The sequence below is a fragment of the Callithrix jacchus genome, chromosome 22, assembly GCF_049354715.1.
Source record: "Callithrix jacchus isolate 240 chromosome 22, calJac240_pri, whole genome shotgun sequence".
Taxonomy (NCBI): Eukaryota; Metazoa; Chordata; class Mammalia; order Primates; family Cebidae; genus Callithrix; species Callithrix jacchus.
In genome coordinates this window covers 44,016,602-44,040,339 of record NC_133523.1, presented here as the reverse complement: position 1 = coordinate 44,040,339, position 23,738 = coordinate 44,016,602, and the positions used below count along the sequence as shown (strand labels likewise).

Genomic DNA, 23,738 nt, shown 5'->3' with positions numbered 1-23,738 from the left:
TTGGAGGCTGCAAGTCCACATCTAGGCTCGTATGCTGCAGATACATTATCACATAAGAAAAACTGCATTTATAAGGTTATTTCCGGCAGCACTGTTTGAAATCCCCAAAGACTGGAAACCACCTAACTGTCCTTCCCTAGGGGGCTGTTTAAATAAGTTATGTTAAGTCCGTTCCATGGAATACTATGCAGCTGTGTAAAGAAATGAGGAAGCTCCTTGTGTACTGATAGGGAAGGTTCTCAAAGAGGCACTGTTCAGTAGCTAAAGCAAGGTGCACAAAGGTGCACTCAGAGTTTTATCTTTTGGGTTGAAAAAAAGGTCTAAGAAAATGTTTACCCTGATTCTAGTCATTAGGAAACGAATCACTGGGGCACAGTGGCTCATACCTGTAATCCCAGCACTTTGGGAGGCTGAGGCAGGCAGAGCACTTGAGGTCTGGAGTTTGAGACCAGCCTGACCAACATGGTGAAACCCCGTCTCCAGTAAAATACAAAAATTAGCTGTGCATGGTGGTGGGCAGCTGTAAGCCCAGCTACTCGGGAGGCTGAGGCAGGAGAATCGCCTGAACCTGGGAGGTGGAGGTTGCAGTGAGCCAAGATCATGCTACTGCACTCCAGCCTGGGTGACAGAGCAAGACTCTGTCACAAAAAAAAACCAAACAACAACAGTCAAAAAAAAAAAACAAGCAACAAAAACAAAGAAACAAACCAATCCAAAGTGCAGGGTGACAATACTGCGCTGAAACCTTTAAGACTGTCACTGTCATGAAGAAGAAAGTCGCCTGGGCTAGGGGCTCACATCTGTAATCCCAGCACTTTGGGAGGCTGAGGTGGGATGGTCACTCGAGGCCAGGAGTTAGAAACTAGCCCAAGCAACATGGTAAGACCCAATTTCTACAAAAAATTTAAAAATTAGTTAAGCATGGTGGTGCATATGTATAGTTCCAGCTACTCGGACGCTGAGGTGGGAGGATCACTTGAGCCTGGGAGGTGAAGGCTGCAGTGAGCCGTGATTGCACCACTGTACTGGTGAATGATAGAGCAAGACCCTGTCTCAAAAAGAGGAAAGAAAAAGTTGCTGTGACAGCTAAATGTGTGTGATCCTAGGTTAGAACTTGGATTAAAAAAAAAAAAGAAATTATGGGCTGGGTGCGGTGGCTCATGCTTGTAATCTCAGCACTTTGGGAGGCTGAGGCAGGCGGATCACCTGAGGTCAGGAGTTCGAGACTAGCCTGGCCAACACGAAACCCCGTCTCTACTAAAAATACAAAAAAAAAAGTAGCCGGGCTTGGTTGTGTGTGCCTATAGTCCCAGCTACTCAGGAGGCTGAGGCAGAATTGCTTGAACCCGGGAGGCAGAGGTTGCAGCAAGCGGAAATCGTGCCGCTGCACTCCGGCCTGGACAACAGAGTGAGACACAGTCTCAAAAAAAAAGAAATTATTAATAGCTTTGAAGACTATTACAGGAACACGGGGCAGATCTAAATAAAGACTGTCTATTGGATGACGTCACCGTGTCACGTTAAACTGCGTGACGATGACGACACTGTAGTTGTGCGGTTGGACATCTTGTTCTTAAGAGCTGACTGCTGGAGGCCAGGCACGGTGGCTCTCGGCTGTAATCCCAGGACATTTGGAGGCCGAGGAGGGGATTGCTCGAGCCCAGGAGTTTCAGATTAGCCTAGGCAACACGGTGAAACCCTGTCTCTATAAAAGAATACAGAAATTAGCAGGGTGCAGTGGCATTCACCTTTAGTCCCAGATACTTGGGAGGCTGAGGATCAGCTGAGCCTGGGGAGGTCAAGGCTGCAGTGAGCTGTGACCACACCACTGCATTACAGCCTGCATGACAGAGTGAGTTCTTGTACCAAAAAAGGTGTCAACTGCTAGATCTTTCAGAGGTGACGTATCACGATGACCACAGCTTTCAGTAGTTCAGCCAAGAAAAGGACAGAAGGGGCTGGGTGCGGTGGCTCACGCCTGTAATCCCAGCACTTTGGGAAGTCAAAGCAGGTGGATCACAAGGTCAGGAGATCCAGACCATCCTGGCCAACATGGTGAAACCCCGTCTCTACTAAAAACACAAAGATTAGCCGGGTGCGGTGGCACACACCTGTAATCACAACTACTCGGGAGGCTGAGGCAGGAGAATTGCTTGAACCCAGGAGGCAGAGGTTGCAGTGAGCCGAGATTGTGCCACTGCACTGCAGCCTGGGCGAGACAGCGAGACTCCATCTCAAAAAAGGACAAAAGCACAAGTCTATGTGTGTGCTTGGATAAAGCAAAGGAGGTGTCGCGCCGACAGCCTGTTCACTGTGCTTAATCTGTACCTTCTCTGCAGGTTTCAAACTTTTCAAAATATTAAGAGGGAAATATATAAAATGGAAATAGTAACAATTTGACAAGGTGGGCAGAAGAGTACGTATAAATCATTTTGCTTTTAACGCAGAGACTAGGTATAAATCAGTTTGCTTTGAATGCATTGTTCTGCAAGGAGAGCTAAGAAACTGGTTTCCAGGGGACGGGGTGGAAGAAGCCTCCATTTGGTAACTGCTTTTCTGAGCTGTGATTCGCATACTATACAATTCACCCCTTTAAAGTAAGTATATATAGTTCAATGGTATTTAGTATGTTCAGTTAGGCAGTCGTCACCACAATCAATTTTAGGACTCTTTCATCACCCCGAAAACCCTACCTCCGTTAGCTCCCCCGATTCAGCCCATCTGCCCCCACCCCTGGCAACCACCCATCTTACTTTCTGTCTCCATGGATTGGCCTATTCTGGGCATTTCCTATAAATGGGATCTTGGAATCTGCAGCCTTTGGTGTCTGGCTGCTTTCTCTGAATGCGTTCATCGTTCATGCGCGTGGTGGCCTGGAAGCAGAGCTGCGTTCCTTTTTTGCTGAGTACTTTTCCACCGTATGGCCAGAACACGTTTTACGTATCCGCTCATCGGCAGATGGACATCAGGGTGGCTTGTTTCCACTGTTCGTGAGTGGAGCACCCGTGAATGTGTGCGGGGGGTTTCGTATGAGGAAGACTTGAACTGACTCCGCGTTTGCGTTCTTCGGGTGACAACTGTGTACATGAGTGACTTATCTCACAGGAAGAAGCAAGCTCAGTTAGTGGCCCTTGCTCCGGCTGTGTAAGCAGCCAGAGACGGACAGGGAGTGATGACCTGCAGGGAGAGACCCGGCTGGGACAGAGGAAGTGCAGGGGCTTGTGGGAGCCCAGAGTCACTGCCGGACCCGGAGGAAGGAAGGGGCTGACTGGCTGCCCGAGGTCAGTTGGCTGTGGCTACAGGGGTGTGGTAGGAGGGACGGTGTCAGCAGGCGCAAAACCCAGGCTCTTGTTGGTACAGACTGGAAGGAGAGCAGTATTAGGAAGGAAAGGCCCCCGTGTACCCCCTCTCATGTGCCCTGGCACAGGATGAGAGCTTGGCAAACACTGGCCTCTGCCCTCTCTCACGAGCAAGCACTTAACAGAGAGTCAGCAATAAAACGACACTACATGCTCACTGCAGGCCAGATGCTGGTTTTCTTGATGAGCAAGACACTCGCTCATTCCCTCGATGACCTCTTCCAATCTCGCCCAATCTCACAGCTTTGTTTTTATTCATATATATATTTTTTGAGATGGAGTTTTCCTCTTGTTGCTCAGGCTGGAGTGCAATGGCCTGATGTTGGCTCACTGCAACCTCGACCTCCCAGGTTCAAGTAACTCTCAGGCCTCAGCCTCCAGAGTAGCTGGGATTACAGGTGCACACCACCATCCCTGGCTAATTTTGTATTTTTAGTAAAATCGGGGCTTCTCCATATTGGTCAGGCTAGTCTTGAACTCCTGACCTCAGGTGATCCACCTGCCTCAGCCTCCCAAAGTGCTGGGATTACAGGCATGAGCCACCGCACCCGACCTGTATGTTTTTTTGAGATAGGGTCTTGCTCTGTTGTGCAGGCTGGAGTGCAGCAGCATGAACACAGCTCACTGCAGCTTCCATCTCCCGGGCTCAAATGATCCTTCCACTTCAGCCTCCCAAGTAATTGGACAATGCAAGTAATCAATGCAGCCTCCCAAGTAATTGGAACCATTAGCAAGCCGTCATGCCTTGCTAATGTTTTAATTTTTGTAGAGACAGGATTTCACGATGTTGGCTAGGTTGGTCTCAAAACTCCTGGGCTCAAATGTTCCTCCCACCTCAGCCTCCCAAAGTGCTGTGATTACAGGAGTGAGAAACCACACCTGGCCTCCACTCTATTTTTTGTTTTTTTGAGATGGAATCTCATTCTGTCACCCAGGCTGGAGTGCATGGCGTGATCTCGGCTCACTGCAACCTCCAAGTCCCGAGTTCAAGTGATTCTCCTGCCTCAGTCTCCTGAATGGCTGGGACTACAGGCGCGCACCACCGCACCTGGCTAATTTTCATATTTTCAGTAGAGACGGGGTTTCACCACGTTGGCCAGGATGGTCTCAATCTCCTGACCTCGTGATCCACCCGCCTCGGCCTCCTGAAGTGCTGGAATGACAGGCGTTAGCCACTGCACCTGGCCAGTTTGTGTATTTTTTGTAGAGATGGGGTCTTGCTATGTTGCCCAGGCTCACCTCCACACTTTTGGCCTTGTCCTTCCCCCAGGCCCCTGCGACTGTTGCCCTTGGACTATCTGGGTGTATGTCTGCCTCCCTTACTGGCCAGGGGCCTCTAGATGGCAGAGCAAGGCCTGACTCTCACCTAGGACCCTACCATCACCCAGCACAGGGCCAGAACCCCCAGGAGGCCTTGAGCAGTGTTTGCTGCATGAAACTCCACTGCATCTGGAGACTCAGCTCAGGCTTAGCTCCACCAGGTTGACCAGCTGCCCTTCAAGGTTCCTGCAATGCCGTGTACTACTTTCTTTATTGCACGTGTGCAAGCAGAGCTCAGATCCTTTCAGCCTGTGAGCTCCTCAAGAACAGAAGTCAGCGTCTTGCCCAAGTCAGGGTCTCCAGCATCACCATGCACAGTGTCTGGTCACTTCAACTCATGTGAGTTTAGGCCAAGCGTGGTGGCTCACATGTGTAATCCCAGCACTTTGGGAGGCCAAGGCAGGTGGATCACTTGAGGTCAGGGATTCGGGACCAGTGTGGGCAACACAGCAAAACCCCGTCTCTACTAAAAATACAAATATTAGCACACACCTGTAATCCCAGCTACACAGGAGGCTGAGGCAGGAGAATCGCTTGCACCTGGGAGGTGGATGTTACTCAGTGAGCTGAGATCATGCCACTGCACTCCAGCCTGGGCAACAGGCAAGACCCTGTCACAAAAAACAAAAAAAAAACCCACACACATGTGAGTTGAAACTCCCTGTGAGTATCACCCACTCTGGTGAGTCTTCCCTGAGCACCAGGTTCTTCTCTTAGCTCCCAAAGACTTTCACTGCTCCACCATAGCCCAGCGCACTCTGGACTGAGATCTCCTGTCCTCCTCCTACTAAAATGGATGATTACTGGCTCCCCAGTGCTCAGCAGAGGGCCCGTCCAAAGAGCAGCTGTCAGAAGGACTTAAGAGAGGGAAGAGCATTTCAGGAGAGGGAAGAAACCTCTCTAGGGGTAAGAGACACCTGGGTGGGGAAGTGCAGGAAGGAGAGAGAGGTAGCCAGGCGCGGTGGCAAATCTCAGCACTCTGGGAGGCTGAGATGAGTGGATCACCTGAGGTCAAGAGTTCGAGACCAGCCTGGCCAACATGGCGAAACCCTGTCTCTACTAAAAATACTAAAATTAGCCAGGCATGGCGACACGCCTGTAATCCCAGTTACTCAGTAGGCTGAGGCAGGAGAATCACTTGAACCCAGGAGGCAGGGGTTGCAATGAGCTAGGTTCGCACCACTGCATTCCAGCCTGGGCGACAGAGCGAGACTCCATTTCTAAAGGGAAAAAAAAGGAGAGAGAGACAAGGCAACAAACCCTGCCCACTCACTCCCCACCCTATGCTCTACCTTCGAGCGGCACTCCCAACCTGCGTCTCCGCTAGCCCTCTCCATCCGGCCTGCTGCACAAATCACAAAACTTAGAGTCATCCTGGACTCTTCCCCCCCGCCCCACGCCCAGTCCATCAGCCAGCCCCCTGGCTCCACCCATAAAGGTAACCTGAGCCTGATTCTCTCTGCCTGCAGGACGCTCTCCCTCCTTCCACTCTTATTCCTGCTACAGTACAATTTCCACCCAGAGGCCAACGGAGCGAATACATGTTGTTTCCACGCTCAAACCCTCCCAGAGCTCCCCAATGAACCTTGAATAAAAGCCAAATTTCATATCAAGGTTTACAGGGTCCTACAGGACCTAGTTCCCCATCACAACTCCGACCTCATCTGTATTTCTCTCTTGTCCCATCGGCTCCTGCTACAAATACATCGAGCTCCTTCCACCTCTGGGCCTTTGCATTTAGGGTGCCAGAGCGGCCACTCCAGCTAAAGAAGCAGGCTCTTCTCTATGATCACATTGCGTTAGTTTCCTTCTGAGAGTATCTCAGAGCCCAAGAGCACTGCTTTACTGCTACTATTAACACTCTTCACTTGTCCACCGTCTGTCTTCCCGAAGCAGGGACCTTCTGACTTGTTCTTGCTTCCAGAGCAGCGCCTGGGACAGAGCACTCAAACACCTACCGAATCAAGGATGACACCAAGCCCGCACGTGCACCACCCAGACCCCCCCCCACCCCCGCCTCCCGGGCCAGGTCCCACCCCCGGCGCCCGGCTCGTGCGCCCCCTGCCCGAGGAGGAATTCCACCTTCACCCCGGCCTTGTCCTGCGCGTCCCCGCGCCCTCGCCCCGGAGACCCCTGGCCCCTGCCCCCTCCTGCGCGACCCCGGGCCAAGGGGTGTCCTCGCAACCCTCTCTTGTGTCTATGTGCCCTGGCTGCTCAAGCCCCCTTCCCTGTCAGGTCCAGTGCCCCGAACTCCCCTTCTTCCCTCTACTCACCCGCTTCAAACAGCGTTTCCCGCCACAGCCTACGCCGCCGTGACCTCTGACTCCGGCGCGCGCAAGCCCAGAGCCGCGGCGCGCCGAGACGGGCCACGCCCCCGCCTGACCGAAGGCGGGCGAGACCACGCCCAACCGGGCAGCGAGCCACGCCCCACTCGTTCATCTGCAGGGCAGGCCTTGCCCCCTCCCTCTGCCGGCGAAGTGGCCTCGCCCCCTTGCTGAAAAACTATCTAACTCCGCCTCCCATGACGTAATCCCGAAGCCACACCCCGCTGGGCGACTGCGTTCAGGATCTCGTGCTGTCCGCGCGCGCCGCGGCTGTGTTCTCTCCCCGACAACCTCGGGTGCTGCGCGCGCATCTCCCACGCCCCCCACCCGACGCTGCCCACCAGCCCAGCCGGTGACTTGATGCCAGAGGTCCCCGCAGAGGCTGACCGATACATGGTGGAGTCCTGGCCTTTTCTCCTTCATCGTGGCCTCAGTTTCCCCATATGTAGACTAGACTCAACGCACGGTGGTGACACTTGGGCGCTTGGTACACTACTCCTGGAATAAGGTGATCGTTTGTAACCACTCTCATTTCCGCTGTTCCCCGCCCCAAACAAATGTACCTTTAAGTTGCATCCCTCCATGCAACCCCCACTTTCGCCATTGATTGGAACTGCCCATCCAGCTCCTTGAGCTGGCACAGCGGGACGAAGAATTGGAGGAACTTCTCGGCTTGCTCTCATTGCAAACTCGCTGGATCTCTCCTCACCTTCCTGTTTCCTCAACTTGGAGACTCAGCCCTCGGGTTCTTGTTTTAGGTCCAAGCGATCACCTTTGTTGTGATGCCTAATTTCCTCTAGCCCCGCCAGTGCCGCCCTCATTAAAGCCCCTATGCCCTCACATTCTGCCCGTGCCCTTTCCCCCAGTATGGTAGGAGGGTCTATTCTTGTTCACGGATGTTTCCAGTGCCTAGAATTGTGCCTGACGTATCGTAAATGCTCCGGAAACATTTGCTAGGTGAATGATGTCTCCATCTCTAGAATGGCCAACCCAGTATCTGGCCCATAGGAGGCCTCAGCAAACACTTGTTGGGACAAAAGTCCAGGTCCCCTCATCCACTTACATCCTGTTTATCCTTCAAGTGTGGGTTCTGATTCACCATGTCCAGGGAGGTGACCCTGAGGCTGAGGTCCCTGTCCTGTATCTCCACAGCAGCCATCACAACACCCAGCTCTGGAACCGTATGTGCCACACCCAGTCCCACCTGCTGAATCAGGTTTAGGGACCTGGTGTCACTGAGGACCCTAGAAGCCCACCCCCTCTCTATCTCACACTCCAGCTCTGGGCTGGCTTGTATTCATATTTTATTTTCCTGTTTTTGTTTTTAGATTTTATTAAATAAAAGGAGCAGAGAAAGAGGGGAGCCCCTGGTCTCCCAGGCTGTGGGGGAAAACCATGGGCCCTCTCCTCCCTCTGTTCAAGGTGCACTGCGTGCTGGGCTTGAGGTGTAAGCTAGGGAGGGATGAGGGGGGAAGGGTCAGCGGTCGGGACCTGTAACCCTTTCCCCTTCTGGAAGACTCAGTGGGCAAGAAGGGAGCCTCCTGGACCCGGACTGGGGCTCACCCCAAGGGCCGAGGGCTGGCGGGACTCAGGCCCTGCCTGGGGCCCCTTCCATCCCAGGAGGAGAAAGGAGTGCCGGCGTCTATCTGCTGGAGGGTGGTCAGGCAAGGCTGTGGGGCGGTGGCTGGCCCCTCACTCGTGGACATCCCAGATCTCGGACAGCAGAGGCGGCAGCTTCTTGTCTTGTAGCCGCAGAGCAAAGACCTGCTCCGAGTGCACGGAGCTCAGCGTGCGCAGGCTCACCAGCTTCATGAGCATGCGCGGGAAGCGCAGCTGGTCCTGCGGGAAGCAGGTGGGCGCCGGCTGAGACCCTGCCAGGCCAGCCCACCGCAACCAAAAGGAGGGCCCCTCCCTGACCAGGCATGGAAGCCAGTTTAGGGCCCGCCCCTGTGCTTGGACTAGACCTGGCTCCCCGTCCGGAGGGCGGGGCCTGAAGACAGACTCTGCCTAGGGGATGGCAGCGCGGTGCCAGAACCCAGCCTGAATGGATCTCGGGACCGAGTCGGCTCTGCGGCCCCCTACCTGCGGCCTCTTGATGCGCGTGTAGGACAGTAGTGCCTCCACGTAGGGCTGCTGCAGCGCCTCCACGCGGCCCGGCTCCTGCACATTGGGCCGGTCGGCCGAGAAGATGTTGATGGCGATGAGCAGGGCGTACTCAGCATCGTCCAAACCCAGCCGCCGCATGGCCCGTGAGAACTCGAAGATGGGGTTGATGAACTCCACCTGCAGGCCTGTGGGGCGAGTGGCCGTCGGTGACTCCCTCAGCCCGAAACCAGACCCCACACCCTGGCCCCTGGCGCCGCCCACAGTCACTGGGGCCGGGAACACAGCAGTAATTACAGAGTTCTTGTCATTTCTGTCCACCTGTGCCCCGGTGCCCATAAGAGTGCTGGCACATAGGTGTGCCACACATCCCGCCCAGGGAGGGGATGAATAATGAGAGTGTACTTGATCCTATCACCACCCTCCCTCCCCACCTGGGCGGTGGCTGCAGCTTCTGCTGTCCTATCCTTGCCCGCTTCACAAAGGCAGAGGGAAGCTTTTAAAACCTAGGTCACGCCGTGTCAGTCCCTCTGCTGGCTTCCACTGCTCAAGCTAAAGCCCCAACTCATTCCCAAAACTGACTTGTTCCTTCATCAAACGTCACTGAGTACCTGCCACGGGCCAGGCCCCAGCACTGACATTTGAGGGCAGAGCGGACAAACACATCAGTAAGAGGCCCACCTGTCAGAGGGCTCTGAGTTCAATGGAACAGAACAGTGCACGGAAGGGTGAAGGCCCCGCTGAGAGCCATGGTTCTATTTAACACAGGGCGGGAAGGGAAGGCTGTGTGTGGGTAACGCTGGAGCAGTGATCAACCCGAAGGTGGTGAGGGATTGAGGCTCCATGAGGGTGACCAACTGTCTGCTGTTCCCAAGACTTGGGACAGGGGGCTGCCCAAGCCATGAGACTCAGTGTTAAACTGAGAAGGTCCTGGGCAAACCAGTTGGTTCCCCTAGTAGACAGGCCCTTGGCTGGAGTATGCTGGATGAGTTCCAGTAAGAGGCCAGGGTACTAGAGGAGGAGGAGCGGGCAGGAGCTGAGAGCAGAGAGGGAGCGATGCCAGGCCCTAAAGGGTTCTGTGGGCCACAGAGGACTCTAGCTCTTCTCCCAGTGAGACGTGAGCCATGGAAGGTTCTGAGCAGAGGAGGCACGTGAGCAACCTCAAGTGCTGATGGGACCCTTCTGCCCAACTGTGAACAGCACAATCAGGTGGGTGGAGGCAGGGGGTTCCTCGAGGGGACCCTAGCAGTGTTCCAGGGAGCAATGACTGAAGCCAGGGTGGTAGCATAGCAGGGGCTGGGAGGTGGTAGGGTGGGATTCCCAACCTCTCCACCCCATCTCCCTGGGCTCCAGCTGCCTAAGCCTCTCTGCAGTTCCTCCAAACCACCGGTTCTCCCCTACCTCAGAGCTTTAGCAATCGCCAATACCCCCTGCCAGAAAGCTTCCCCACAGCCCTGCCCTGCAAAGCTCATACTAAAATAAAAGGGTTACTGGGACCGTCTAGGGTGGTGAAAGGGCCGGGGTTGGAGGAAGGGGAGAAGGTGGGGTTCAGACAGATGTTGAGAAATGCAGAGAGGTCCCAGGCAGATTGTGGGACGACGAGGGAGCGAGGCCCTGGCGCATGCTCTGCAGCGCTGCCAATGCTGCTCCACTCTTTTCCTGGGCAGTGCCTCTCACTGCCCAGGTCTTCTTCCAGAAGCCCACCTGCCCAGGTGCCATGCCCAAGTCAGTGCTTTTGGAGAGCAGGAAGCAGTGCTGCCCTAGACAGCGGGGAAGGCTGCCTGCTTCACAATAGAACGAACTCCAGCCTGCCTCCCTCGGGTGAGACCAGGTTCTGGGGTGGGACAATGCTCTTCCTAATGCCCACCAAGACACCAAGATGGCTGATGTGATAACAGGGGCCCCTCTGTCTCAGCTTCCACCGCAACCCACCATACAGAGTCGGCACTCAATACATTCTTTTTCTTTCTTTAAAGAGAGACATAGTCTTCTCTGTCGCCAGGCTGGAGTGCAGTGGCACAATCACGGCTCATAGCAGCCTCCAACTTCTGGCCTCAAGCCATTTTCCCACTTCAGCCTCCTGAGTGGCTGGGACTACAGGCGCGCACCACCACACACGGCACATGCTCTCTTCTCACTCTCATGTTGGCTCAACCCTCATCCCGACTTTGGAGATAAAGAAACAGACTACGACAGGGATGAGACGGCCCCAGGTCTTCCAGCCAGCAGGGGCGCCAGCCCTCCCGGAAGCCTCCCCAGGCCTACCTGCGCGGTGGAAGTCGTCCTTGCTGTAGGTGAAGTCCTTCAGGAAGGTGATACACTCCGTCTCATGGTTGTAGCGTCTGGCCGTCTCCAGCAGCATGATCTGAGGGTGGCAGGGGGAGGGGGCTCAAGCCCTGTGACCCTTCAGATGCTAGTTCCCCAGCTTCTGGCCCAAATGGTGGTCTAATCTCACAAGGATTATCCCTCAACCCCATCCCTGCTGCTCTCTCAGCCACACCAGCGTGCAGCCAGCACGTGAGACAGCCGAGCTTTCTCCACTCCGCACACGCGGCACACCCCTCTCCTTAGGATACTCTTTCCCCAGGCACAACGCATAGGGGCAGGAGGTTTGATCTTTGTTTTCTGCCATATGCCGACACTAGGAATGGAGTCTGGCAAACAGCAGCTGCTCAATACTTATATGTTATCCCTAACTTGACTCAAATGGCAACTCCTCTGAAAAGACTTTTAGGCAACTTTTCTTTAAAATAGCCCCTCCAGCCTGATCCTCAATTTTCTCGGCCTTGGCCCCTTTTTCCTTTCTCTTCTTGGCTCATAGGAGACTCTATTCCTCATGGAATGTCATCCTGTAAGGGCAAGGACTGGTCTTGCTTAACTCTGCCTCCAGCATCTGTCCTGGAGCTATCTCTGGGATTCCTGGTGGGCAGATGGGCCATTACCTCGATGGTGGATGCCTTCAGGAGGGCGATCTGGTCCTCCCGGCCCAGCTGCAGGAAACCAGGCACTTGCTTGGCGAAGTCCACGATCTCCTGGACTGAGATGATGGCCAACTCCGTGAAGTGGGCGAAGCGCTGCTGGCGGGCATCTCGGGACTGGGGGTCTGCGCCCAGGGGCCAGGGCTAGGACACAGGAGACCAGGGTCACTCCCAGGGGTTTGTGAGCCTACGTCCGGGAAGCCACCTTGAGGCCACACCTGCACCCTGAGGGACCCTCCTCCCAAAGCCCCTGCCCTCTGGAGCCTCATTCTCCCACACCCTGGGTGATGGCCCAGCCAGCTCTGCCCCGCTGGGATCATCACACTTAAGGCTGTGGAGGGGTCAGTACCGTGACTTTGGGCTGGTCGGAGAAGGAGCGTTTGTTGCACTGCAGCTGGGCTGCCACCAACTGCTGGATCATTAGTTCCTGAGCCGCTGTTAACTGGACGCCTTCGCCTTCCCCGGAGACCTGGCTGCCCGCCTCAGATCCCCCAGGGGATGCCCCAGGCCCAGAGACTGAGCTACTGCTGCCCTGTGGTCCCACAGGCGACGGCGACTGTGACTGCTGCTGCTGCTGCTTCCGAATCTTCTTCTTCCGGATCTGTTCTTCAGAGAGGACGCCTGAAGGGAGATGCAGGCCTCAGCAGAACCCCAGGGGTGGGCGGGGCCAGGCCAGCACCACCCCCTCCCGCCGCACTCACACTGCTCCCTCATCCCTGCCTCCTTGCACTTGCGCAGCCGGCACTGCTGGCACTTGCGCCGCATGAAAGCGTCCATCTGGCAGGTTCCACCGCCCCGGCAGGCATAACGCCTGGCCCCGCCACGGACCACACTGCGCCGGAAGAAGCCCTTGCAGCCTTCGCAGCTGAGCACGTTGTAGTGGAAGCCAGAGGCCTTGTCCCCGCATACACGGCAAAGCTCGTGGCCCAGCATCTTCGGGGCTGGGCCCTTCTTTCGCTTGCGTTCTGGCTCCTCCTCCGGGTCTGGGATGACTGGGGTGGGTAGGCAAAGGCCATGAGAGAGCCACAAGGAGACACGGGAGCCAGAGGCATGGGCCCAGAGGAGATCCCCGGGCAACGCACCAGAGGATGGAGGGAGAGAGGAGGTGCCGCTCACACTCAGGGAAATTGCAATTCAGAAAAATGTGTATGTCAGTGGACCCCAAAGGATGAAGCAGAGGACGAAATGTCAAGGAGAAAGCAAGAACAAAAACCAAGGATCAGGGGCTTCCCATTCCCATCTCCGTTTCTTTCTCCCTTCCTAAATCCCTCCCCAAACCTCCACATCAACTCCAGAACCCTATCCCTTGGCCCTGTCTCACCCCAGTCCGCGCTGCAGGCTGAGCTGGCCTCATCAGTGCCTGGGACATCAGGGTCTGGACCCCCAGGCCACGGCTCCGGACCCTCCTCCTTTACAGTGGGTGAAGAAGAGGGGGCGCCGGGCTGAGGGGGGCCATTTCCTGGAAGAGGGTGGGATCCAGGAGAAGTACAGTGAGCTTCTGCTAGTGTGTAATAAGGGCTGGGTAGGGAGGGGAAGAGACTCACTCACCAGGCAGGGGGGCATCCAGGGAACTCGTGGTGGGAGAGGACATGGTGGGGTCACGGAGCAGCCTGTAGAATACAGGGGACTGAGAGTCTTGCGGGGCTAAGAAGGGTTGGGTCAGGTCTGTTACAGGTCCTGAGAGGGCTTCCCCTCTTTCTTCCATCTCTGAGACCCTACCCCCAGCCACAATCCTGGTTCCTTCCAGCCTACAAACCCTCCCCATCCTTCTAACAGGGCCCACCCCGTTCTGTTCTAGGCCAGCCTTCAGCTTGGTCTTAATCCCCAGCCCTGCTCTAGGACCCACCCCTCAGGGCCCATCCACCTGCTCTTTCTATGTAGGGTCCATTCTCCTTCAATCATGCTCTGCCCTGACAGCCTCCCATCTAGTTTCCCCCAACCTCCTCTTCATAAGACTCCACCTCACTTCTGCCCCAACCACCCCTATTTCTCATTCTGAGCCCACCTCCTCCCATTATGCTCCGCCCCCATCCTTCCTGGTCAGCCCCCATCATGGGCCTTCCAACATCCACATCCTTCCCCTCAAGCCTCACCCCACAACCTCGCTCCAGGTCCCACCCCATCTCCTCCCATCATGCCTCGCCCCACCTCCTCCCTTGATGTTCCGCCCCCACAACCTAGTTTCAGGCCCCGCCCCATCTCCGCCCAGCATGCCCGCCCCAACCCCGCCTCCTCCCTCATGCCCCGCCCCCGACCCGCGCTTCAGGTCCCGCCCCATCTTTGCCCATCATGCCCCACCCCGCCTCCTCCATTCATGCTCCGCCCCCGCACCTCACTCCAGGTCCCGCCCCTCTCCGAGCACCAGCGGGGGGCGGGGCTCATGGCTGCGCGCGGGGGTCTCCTGGACGGCCTCTCGCGGAGTGAACTACTCCTGTTGCCCTGGAAACAGCCGCGGGAGGCGCGAGTTACGGTGGGAAGGGAATGGAAGGAGAGAAAGGGGCTGAGCAGAGCATGCGGGGGGCGCCGAGAAGCCCCGGGTTCGGGGCTCCTCCCGCGTCTCCCCACTCTCGGCTGCACCTGCCTCTCCCTTTGCTCTGCTTCTCTTCGTCCTCCTCTTTAGCCCCTGACACACCGCCGCTACTCGAGTCCCCTCAAAAGTAACTTCGCCACTTCTTCCGGCAACCCCGCCCGTGCGTCACGTCCGGAAGGGGGCGGAGCGTAAAAGTTGACGAACTTCCCGTCCGCTTAGGACCAGCCGAAGTGGCTGCCCCGCACGGAAGTTGGATATTCGCCGGAAGTTTACTTTACCGGGTAGATCCGCTGGGACTTGACACAAGAGTTCCGGACCCATTTCCTCGCGGCTTGGCTAGGCAGGGAACCTCAGAGCCAAACCAGACCCGCCCTTTGTGGCTTTAATTCATTCAGACATTTCTCTGAGCCCGCGGCAAAACCCAAGCTATAGTTGCTTGTCGTACATGACTGATTTCAGGCACGTTTGCATTTTTTTGGTCCTTACAAGTTTTCTGATTTTGGGGTTCTGCTGCTTGTTGGTTTGATTTGTTTTTATTTGTTTTTTTTTGGAGACTGAATCTCACTCTGTTACCCCAGGCTGGAGTGCAGTGATGTGATCTTAGCTCACTGCAACCTCCGCCTCCTGGGTTCAAGAGATTCTCGTGCCTCAGCCTCCTGAGTAGCTGGGATTACAGGCACCTGCCACCACGCCCAGCTTTTTTTTTTTTTTTTTTTTTTTTTGTTTTGTATTTTAAGTAGAGACAGGGTTTCACCATGTTGGTCAGGCTGGTCTCAAACATCTCAATCAAGAGATTTAGAGACCAGCCTGGCCAATACCTCTGCTAAAAATAGGTGGGCATGGTGGCACATGCCTGTAATCCCAGCTACTTGGGAGGCTGAGGCAGGACAAGCACTTGAACCCGGGAGGCAGAGGTTGCAGTGAGCTGAGATCGCGACTACAGTCCATCCTAGGCAACCACAGCGAAACTTCGTCTCAAAAAAAAAAAAAGGAAAGGAAAGGAAAATGTGTATTTTATTTTTTTTCTTCCCTGCTTTTGAAGTATGTATTTTAAAACATAATGGCCAAATGGGTTCTTCTTGCCTGCTGCCCAGATAGAGCTTGTCTGTCAAGAGGAGGGAACTGCAATAGAGTTTAATATATGTAGAGCGGGCTGAATGGGAGACGAGTTTTGTTTCTTAAATCAGCTTTCCCCAGAATTCAGAGACGAGAGTCTTTGAAGGATAGATTGCTGGACCAAGGGCTAGGGGAATGGGTGCTGCGGACTGGTTGAGGATGCAATCATAGGAGTGTGGAAAAGGGTCCTTCTGTTGTCACCCATAGAGGGTGTCCAGGTTCTTGGTGTCTTCAGCAAAGAATTGGACAAAACGCGAAAACAAAGCAAGGAAGGAATGATGGGATTTATTGGAAATGAAAGTACACTCCACAGTGTGGGAGCAGGTGGAGCATAGGGGCTCAAGGGCCAGTTACAGAGTATTTGGAAATTTAAATACCCTCTAGAGGATTCCATTGGTTACTTGGGGTATGCCCAATGTAAATGAAGAGGATGAAGTAAAGTTACAAAGTTATTTATTTCCTTGGCCTATGCCCCCTGGAGAGGATATTTCCTGTCATAGCTGAAGGAAATTGTGAATTGGCCTTATGTTCCCTGCCTCCAGACCCCGTGTTCCTGCCTCACTGTGCTGAGTCGGCTTCCGCGTGGGGGCCACAGGACAAACTGAGTCATGGTTCTAGGTTTTCCAGGAAAAGGGTGGACAATTCTCAGAACTGAGGGTCCCTCCTCCTTTTAGACCATATAGGGGAACTTCCTGATGTTGCCATGGCATCTGTGAACTGCTGTAGTGCTGGTGGATGTGACTTGTAGCATGCTAATCTATTATAATCAGTGTATAATGAGCCATGAGGACGACTAGAGGTTACTCTCTTCGCCATCTTGGTTTTGGTGGGATTGGCTGGCTTCTTTACTGCATATGGTGTTTTATCAGCAAGCTCTTTGTAACCTGTATCTTGTGCCAACCTCTTATCTCATCCTGTGACTAAGAATGCCTTAACCTCCTGGGAATGCAGCCCAGTAGGTCTCAGCCTTATTTTGCCAAGCTCCTATTCAAGACAGAATTGCTGTGGTTGGAATGCCGCTGACATATGTGCATGCCTTTAAAAAAAAATGGGAATATGTGATCCATGTTCTTTTGTAACTTATTTTGTCCACTCAGGCCCATCCTTTGAGACTGTGGACTTTTCCACCCAGGGATGTTAGAAGCGAAATGAGTGGTTAACATGAGCATTGGAGATGGCAGAACCTGGCATCTCTATCCCTTCCTGTGTAACACTGAGCCAAGTTCCCTAACCTCCCTACGCCTCAGTTTCCTTGCCTGGAAATTACAAACAAGAGTGAGACAGGAGGTTGGGTGCGGTGGCTCACGCCTGTCATCCCAGCACTTTGGGAGACTTAGGCGGATGGATCACTTGAGGTCAGGCGTTCAAGACCAGCTTGGCCAACATAGTGAAACCCTGTCTCTTCTAAGAACACAAAAATTAGCCAGGCGTGGTGGTACATGTCTGTGATCCCAGCTACTCAGGAGGCTGAGGCAGGAGAATCACTTGACGGGAGGCAGAAGTTGCAGTGAGCTGAGATTGTGCCACTACACTCCAGCCTGGGTGACAGAGTGAGACTGTGTCTCCAAAAAAAAAGAAAAAAGAAAAAGTGAAACAGGAATAATAAAGGGTGGTCACAAGAGAATAGAAAATTCCAGGCCGCAGTTTCACATGAATAGCAAAAGGAAATTGTTGAAATAGTTGCTGCAGGTAGGAGCTGATAAGACTCTGGAAAACCCTAGGTGTGGACCAAGCTGGCTAAGAACCAATGGACCCAACAAGGCCTTACATCCGACCTAGGTCTCACCCAGAACCTCATTATATTTTCATTAACACACACCCACCCGCGCCAGGACAATTCAGGAAGATCCACATTTGGTGTAAAACTGAGTGGCACCACAGTTCTCAAAAATCTCCTCTATCGGCCGGCCGCGGTGGCTCATGCCTGTAATCCCAGCACTTTGGGAGGCTGAGATGGGCGGATCACCTGAGGTCGGGAGTTGAGACCAGCCTGACCAACACGGTGAAACCCCGTCTCTACTAAACATACAAAAATTAGCCAGGTGTGGTGGCCAGTGCCTGCAATTCCAAGTGTGGGCAATCCCAGCTACTCAGGAGGCAGAGGCAGGAGAATCACTTGAACCTGCACCACGGAGGTTGCACTGAGCTGAGATCATGCCAGTGTACTCCAGCCTGGGCAACAAGAGCAAAACTCCATCTCAAAAAGAAAAAAAAAATCTTCTTGTTTTTCCCCCCCAAGACGAGGTTTCACCATGTTGGTCAGGCTGGTCTTGAACTCCCGACCTCAGGTGATCCACCTACCTTGGCCTCCAAAGTGCTTGGATTACAGGCGTGAGCCACCACGCCCAGCCAAAAAATCTCCTCTTTTGTAGGAATCTTCACGAAGATTCCACTCCTTGATTAAAGGCAGCAGCCCCAATCCCCCCCGCCCCGCGAGACTCTCTTTTTTTTTTCCTTAGCAGCATGAAGACGGAAGGACTCTCGAGTCCACCCGCACTTCTCTTTGTTGAGTGTGTACTTTTCACTTTGCAATACCTCTTTGTACTTTCAGCATTTTCACACCCCATCTGTCCTTGAGTTCCTTCCCGAAATGGTGTCAAGAGCTTGGACGGTGGTTGGGTGGACGTCCCACATGAGGGTTTCAGGGCTTCCCCTCGCCCACCAGTATCAAGAGTGCCGACCTTGTTGCCTTGCTCTTATGACTAAATGAGGTAAAAGCATAAAAATGAGGGGCTGGATATGGTGGAACTATATTTATACTCTCCTTTTTCTTTTGAGATAAGGTCTCACTCTGTTGTCCAGGCTGGAGTGCAGTGGTGTCATCTTGGCTCATTGCAGCCTTGACCTCCAGGGCTCAGGTGATCCTCCCACCTCAGCCTTGAGAGTATCTGCAACTGCAGGCATGAGCCACCACACCTGGCTAAGTTTTTGTATTTTTGGTAGAGATGGGGTTTTGTCATGTTGCCTAGGCTGTTCTTGAACTCACGGACTCAAGTGACCTGCCCACCTTGGCCTCCCACAGTGCTGGAATTATAGGCATGAGCCCTGAAATAGGCCGAACAGGAGTTACGACCCTTCAGGGGCAAGTCACATTGCACTCAGGCTCAGCTGACCTGCTGGTAAAACAGAAGAAATCGTTCTTTTTTTTCTTCTTTTTTTCAGCAATAGAAATCTTTTTTTTTTTTCCTTTTGAGTTTTGCTCTTGTCACCTAGGCTGGAGTGCAATGGCACGATCTCAGCTCACTGCAATCTCCACCTCCTGGGTTCAAGCGATTCTCCTGCCTCAGCCTCCTAAGTAGCTGGGATCACAGGCATGTGCCACTATGCCCAGCGATTTTTTTGTATTTTCAGTAGAGATGGGGTTTCACCATGTTAGCCAGGATGGTTTTGATCTCCTGACCTCATGATCTGCTCGCCTCAGCCTCCCAAAGTGCTAGGATTATAGGCATGAACCACCAGGCCCAGCCTAATTTTTGTATATTTAGTAGAGATGGAGTTTCACCATGTTGGCCAGGCTGGTCTCAAACTCCTGACCTCAGGTGATCCACCCACCGAGGCCTCCCGAAGTGCTGGGATTACAGGTGTGAACCACCGCACCCGGCTGCTACACCACCTTTTACTTACCCATTCATCAGTCAGTGGACAGGTGGGATGTTTCTATTCTTGGCTGCAATGCTGCTATGAACATTCTTGTACAAGTTTTTGTGTAGACATATGTTCTCATTTGAACTTCGAGTGGGAATGCTGGGTCATGCAGGAACTCTGTGTTTAACTTTTTGCTTTGTTTTGTTTTGTGTTGAGACAAGGTCTCACTCTGTCACTCGGGCTGGAGCGGGGTGGCATGGTCACAGATCACTAGAGCCTTGACCTCCTGGGCTCAAGCGATCTTCCCACGTCAGTCTCTGGAGTAGCTGGGTCTACAGTGTGCACTAGCAGGCCCGGCTAATTCTTTTGTAGAGACAGAGATTGACTGTGTTGCTCAGGCTGGTCTGGAACTCCCGGGCTCAAGCAATCCTCCCACCTCAGCCTGCCAACGTGCTGGGATGCCATTCATGAGCCACCATGCCCGGCTTGTATTTAACCTTTTGAGTTGGCTGGGCGCGGGGGCTCACACCTGTAATCCCAGTACACTGGGAGGCTGAGGAGGGCAGATCATCTGATGTCAGGAGTTCGAGACCAGTATGGCCAATGTGGTGAAACCCCATCTCCATTAAAAATACAAAAAAAATTAGCCGGGCATGGTTGTGCGCTGGAGTTCCAGGTACTCGGGAGGCTGAGGCAGAATTACTCGAACCTAGGAGGTGGAGGCTGCAGTGAGCGGAGATCATGCCACTGCACTCCACCTTGGGCAACAGAGAAAGACTCTGTCTCAGAAAAAAAAAAAAAAAGAAAGAAAGATAAAAAATTTTGAGGCCAGTAGTGGTGGCTCACGCCTGTAATCCCAGCACTTTGGGAGGCCAAGGCGGGCGGATCACCTGAGGTCAGAAGTTCAAGACCAGTCTGACCAACATGGAGAAACTCCATCTCTACTACAGATACAAAGTTAGCCGGGTGTGGTGGTGCGTGCCTGTAATCCCAGCCTACTCAGGAGGCTGAGGCAGGAGAATTGATTGAACCCGGGAGGCGGAGGTTGCGGTGAGCAGAGATTGAGCCATTGCACTCCAGCCTGGGCAACAAGAGCTAAACTGTCTCAAAAATAATTTTTTTTCTTTTAATAACTACCACACTGCGAGACTGCGTGCATTATCCCCACTACCAGGGCTTCAGTTTCTCCACATCCACACCAACATTTGTTTTTATCTGTCTTTTTTCCCTATTTCTCCTCCTCCTCCTTTATGTTTTCTTTCTTCTTTCTCTTTCTTCTCCTCCTCTCCTTCCTTCCCTCCTTCCTTCTTTCCCTCCTTCCATCTTTCTTTCTTCTCCTCCTCTTCTCCTTCCTTCCTTCCCTTTTCTCCCTCCCTCCCTCTCTCCCTCTCCATCTCTTTCTTTCTTTCTTTTCTTCACAAAGTCTCGCTCTGTCACCCAGGCTGGAGTGTGAGCCACCATGCCTAGCCCTTTCTGCCTCCCTTCCTCCCTTCCTTCCTTTTTTTTTTTTTTTTTTTTTGAGACAGGGTATCACTTTCTCACCCAGCCTAGAGTGCAGTGGTGCAGTCTTGGCTCACTGAAGCCTTGACCTTGCTAGCTCAAGAGATCCTCCCACCTCAGCGCTGCCCCCAACCCCCACCCCAAGCAACTGGGACTATGGGTGCACACCACCATACCTGGCTGATTTTTTTTTTTTTTTTTTTTTTTGAGACAGAGTTTAGCTCTTGTTACCCAGGCTGGAGTGCAATGGCGCGATCTCAGCTCACCACAACCTCCGCCTCCTGGGTTCAGGCAGTTCTCCTGCCTCGGTCTCCTGAGTAGCTGGGATTACAGGCACGCACCACCATGCCCAGCTAATTTGTTGTATTTTTAGTAGAGACGGGGTTTCACCATGTTGACCAGGATGGTCTCGATCTCTTGACCTTGTGATCCGCCCGCCTCGGCCTCCCAAAGTGCTGGGATTACAGGCTTGAGCCACCGCGCCCAGCTAATTTTTGTATTTTTAGTAGAGATAGGATTTTGCCATGTTGGCTGGCTGGTCTTGAACTCCTGACTTCAAGTGATCTGCCTGCTTCAGCCTTCCAAAGTGCTGGGATTACAGGCTTGAGCCACCGCGCCCAGCTAATTTTTGTATTTTTAGTAGAGATAGGATTTTGCCATGTTGGCTGGCTGGTCTTGAACTCCTGACTTCAAGTGATCTGCCTGCTTCAGCCTTCCAAAGTGCTGGGATTACAGGTGTGAGCCCCCGTGCCTGGCCTATATTTGCAAATTTATGCCAAGGATATTAGGCTGAAATCTGGTAAATGACAGCATCTACTATTAGGTTTGTCCAAAAGTAATTGCAATTTTTCCCATTAAAATTAATGTGAGGGCAGGGCACAGTGGCTCACACTTGTAATCGCAACACTTTGGGAGGTCAAGGTGGGCAGATCACCTGAGGTTAGGAGTTCAAGACCACTGTGGCCAACATGGCAACACCATATCTCTACTAAAAATATAAAAATTGGCAGGAGAATTGCTTGAACCTGGGAAGACAAGGTTGCAGTGGGCTGAGATCACCGCCATTGCCCTCCAGCCTGGACGACAGAGCAAGACTCCACTTCAAAAAAACAAAAACAAAAAAACTAATGCAAGACCACGGGAAGGTGCAATATAAGATCATAGAGGAAAGGTGGGTCCGAATTTGATGCCCTGTGGGGTCAGATGTGGCCCACAGTGGCTGAGTCACCCAAAGACATTGCGTTTGGACACACAACTGGACTACATTTCCCAGTCGTCCTTGCAGCCAGGAGCAACCACGTGACAGATTCCCGCCAATGGAACGGGAGCAAAAGTAATCCGGGCAAAGACAATGCAAGGCATCTGGGTAGATTACTTCCTGTCTGGAGCTTCAAGAACCAGGTTCAGTTGCCTTCCAAGTACACCTGGACTGCCTCCTCTTGACCCCCACCTGCACCGCAGCACCCGCCCCCCAACCCCGTAAAGTGGGCGATAATTCTTACCAGGTTATTTTAGTAAATAAAGTGACGGGTTTAAAAATCTCGCAATGCTTTACCTAATGACATCCGGAGGCTTCAGGAGAGATTGTGTTGGGCGACTCTGGAGATGGTGCTCCTCTGATGGTGGAGGCCGACCTGGTCACATCCCTATGAGAGATAAGATGGGGAGATCCAGGTCCCACTGGCAGGGCCATATTCAGCAGAAGACCTCCCAGTAAGCCCGGGCAGGGGAGTTAAGGAGGAAGCTCTGTTCTGCTCCTTTCCCATAGGGTGCAGAAAGCGAGCAAGTCGGCATTCCAGGCGGTAGGAACCGCTAGGGCGGAAGCCTGGAATGGGAAGCTGGAAAGAGCATGGTGTTACAGTAGTCCAGCTCTAGAAATAGAGGTGGCGGCTGGGGAATGTTGGCTGGGAAAACAGGCCCACAGCACCACCGTGTGGCCACGTGTGAATTTGCAGGCGCGGCCTCTCAGAAACTAGGGGCGCTTGCGTGGAGTTGGATGAGGTGCTGCCGCCGGAAAGAGTCGGGGGGCGAATTGAAGGGCCCTAAATCGAGTGCTCTGACTGAGAAAACAAAGCGGGGGGTGGTAAGAGTTATCAGAGACACAGTCAGCTGTTTCAGGAAAATCCCCCAGGGCAAGGAATTCACAAAGTGAGTCTTTACCATTACTTATGTATTTATTTCTACTGATACAGTGTCTCACTCTGTCGCTCGGGATGGAGTGCAGAGTGTCATGCTCACGGCTCACTGCAGCCTCAGCCTCCTGGGCTCAAGTGATCCTCCTGCCTCACGTTCCCCAGTAGCTGGGTCTACAGGAGTGTGCCACTACGCCCAATTTAAAACATTTTTGTACAGACAGTGTCTCCCTTTGTTGCCCAGACTGGTCTCCAACTCCCAGCCTCAAGCGATCCTCCTGTCTCAGCCTCCCAAAGGGCTAGGATGACACCCCCAGCCTCCCAAATACACCCCACTTCACCTAGCCTTTTCTTTCTTTTTTTTTTTTTTTTTCTTTTCGAGACGGAGTCTCCCTCTGTTCCCCAGGCTGGAGTGTGGAAGCGCAATCTTGGTTCACTGCAAGCTCCGCCTCCCGGGTTCAAGTGATTATCCTGCCTCAGCCTTCCGAGTTGCTGGGATTACAGGCACCTGTCACCACACCCAGCTAATTTTTTTTTTTTTTTTTTTTTTTAGTAGAGACGGGGTTTCACCATGTTGGCCAGGGTGGTTTTGAACTCCCGACTTCAGGTGAGAACAAGAGTCTCTGCCTGGTAATCCAGATAATTCTTCTGGATCCTTTATCCAGCAGTACCTCTATGAGTTTGCAAGAACCACAGCATTCATGGGCTTGGGGTGCCCCCTAATGCAGACATGGCTGAGATCACAACATCCAAGTACCTTTGAAGCCTCCCCAAGAAGGACAGGTACAGAG

General features: G+C 53.3%; 2 protein-coding genes across 15 annotated transcripts in view; both read right to left on the bottom strand.

Moving 5' to 3' along the window:
* The window catches only part of POLD1 (DNA polymerase delta 1, catalytic subunit), a 32,976-nt gene extending 25,970 nt beyond the window's left edge, over positions 1–7,006 (bottom strand). For 3 of the 7 annotated variants that reach the window (XM_054250553.2, XM_078359516.1, XM_078359517.1), the window contains exon 1: positions 6,953–7,006. Coding sequence is in view for 3 of the 7 variants with exons in the window: in XM_054250552.2 (XP_054106527.1) it covers positions 2,754–2,854 (101 nt within the window). In the remaining 4 variants the exon portion in view is untranslated. Of the gene's footprint in view, positions 1–2,753; positions 2,923–5,171; positions 5,291–6,952 lie in introns of those variants that run through there. The other 4 variants (XM_054250552.2, XM_078359514.1, XM_078359515.1 and 1 more) reach the window with 2 other exon arrangements.
* A 1,299-nt stretch (positions 7,007–8,305) lies between these two features.
* NR1H2 (nuclear receptor subfamily 1 group H member 2) lies at positions 8,306–22,694 on the bottom strand. Of its 8 annotated transcripts, none has more exons than XM_054250560.2 (10): positions 22,371–22,694; positions 14,416–14,523; positions 13,633–13,728; positions 13,406–13,543; positions 12,786–13,076; positions 12,434–12,705; positions 12,049–12,228; positions 11,372–11,471; positions 9,086–9,294; positions 8,306–8,842 (listed from the first exon to the last, which is right to left on the bottom strand). In XM_054250560.2, exons 3-10 carry the CDS (start codon positions 13,673–13,675, stop codon positions 8,696–8,698), a joined length of 1,380 nt encoding a protein of 459 aa, XP_054106535.1. In that variant the 5' UTR covers positions 13,676–13,728; positions 14,416–14,523; positions 22,371–22,694; the 3' UTR covers positions 8,306–8,695. The 8 variants fall into 8 exon arrangements, with proteins under 8 accessions (XP_054106535.1, XP_054106531.1, XP_054106534.1 ...); XM_054250556.2 differs by having other exon boundaries at positions 13,633–13,694; XM_054250559.2 differs by lacking the exon at positions 22,371–22,694 and adding an exon at positions 14,662–14,783.
* Positions 22,695–23,738: the final 1,044 nt, after the last annotated feature.

What these genes read in the sequence shown, in the direction of transcription:
- NR1H2 (XM_078359518.1), bottom strand. Translation starts at nt 14,325, where the DNA reads ATGAGGGAGGAGGCGGGGTTGGGGCGGGCATGCTGGGCGGAGATGGGG. An exon ending in CCTGGATGCCCCCCTGCCTG is followed by an intron (nt 13,544 to 13,632) that starts GTGAGTGAGTCT and finishes ACCCTCTTCCAG; the next exon opens with GAAATGGCCCCCCTCAGCCC. An exon ending in TGAAGGCATCCACCATCGAG is followed by an intron (nt 11,472 to 12,048) that starts GTAATGGCCCAT and finishes TGCCACCCTCAG; the next exon opens with ATCATGCTGCTGGAGACGGC.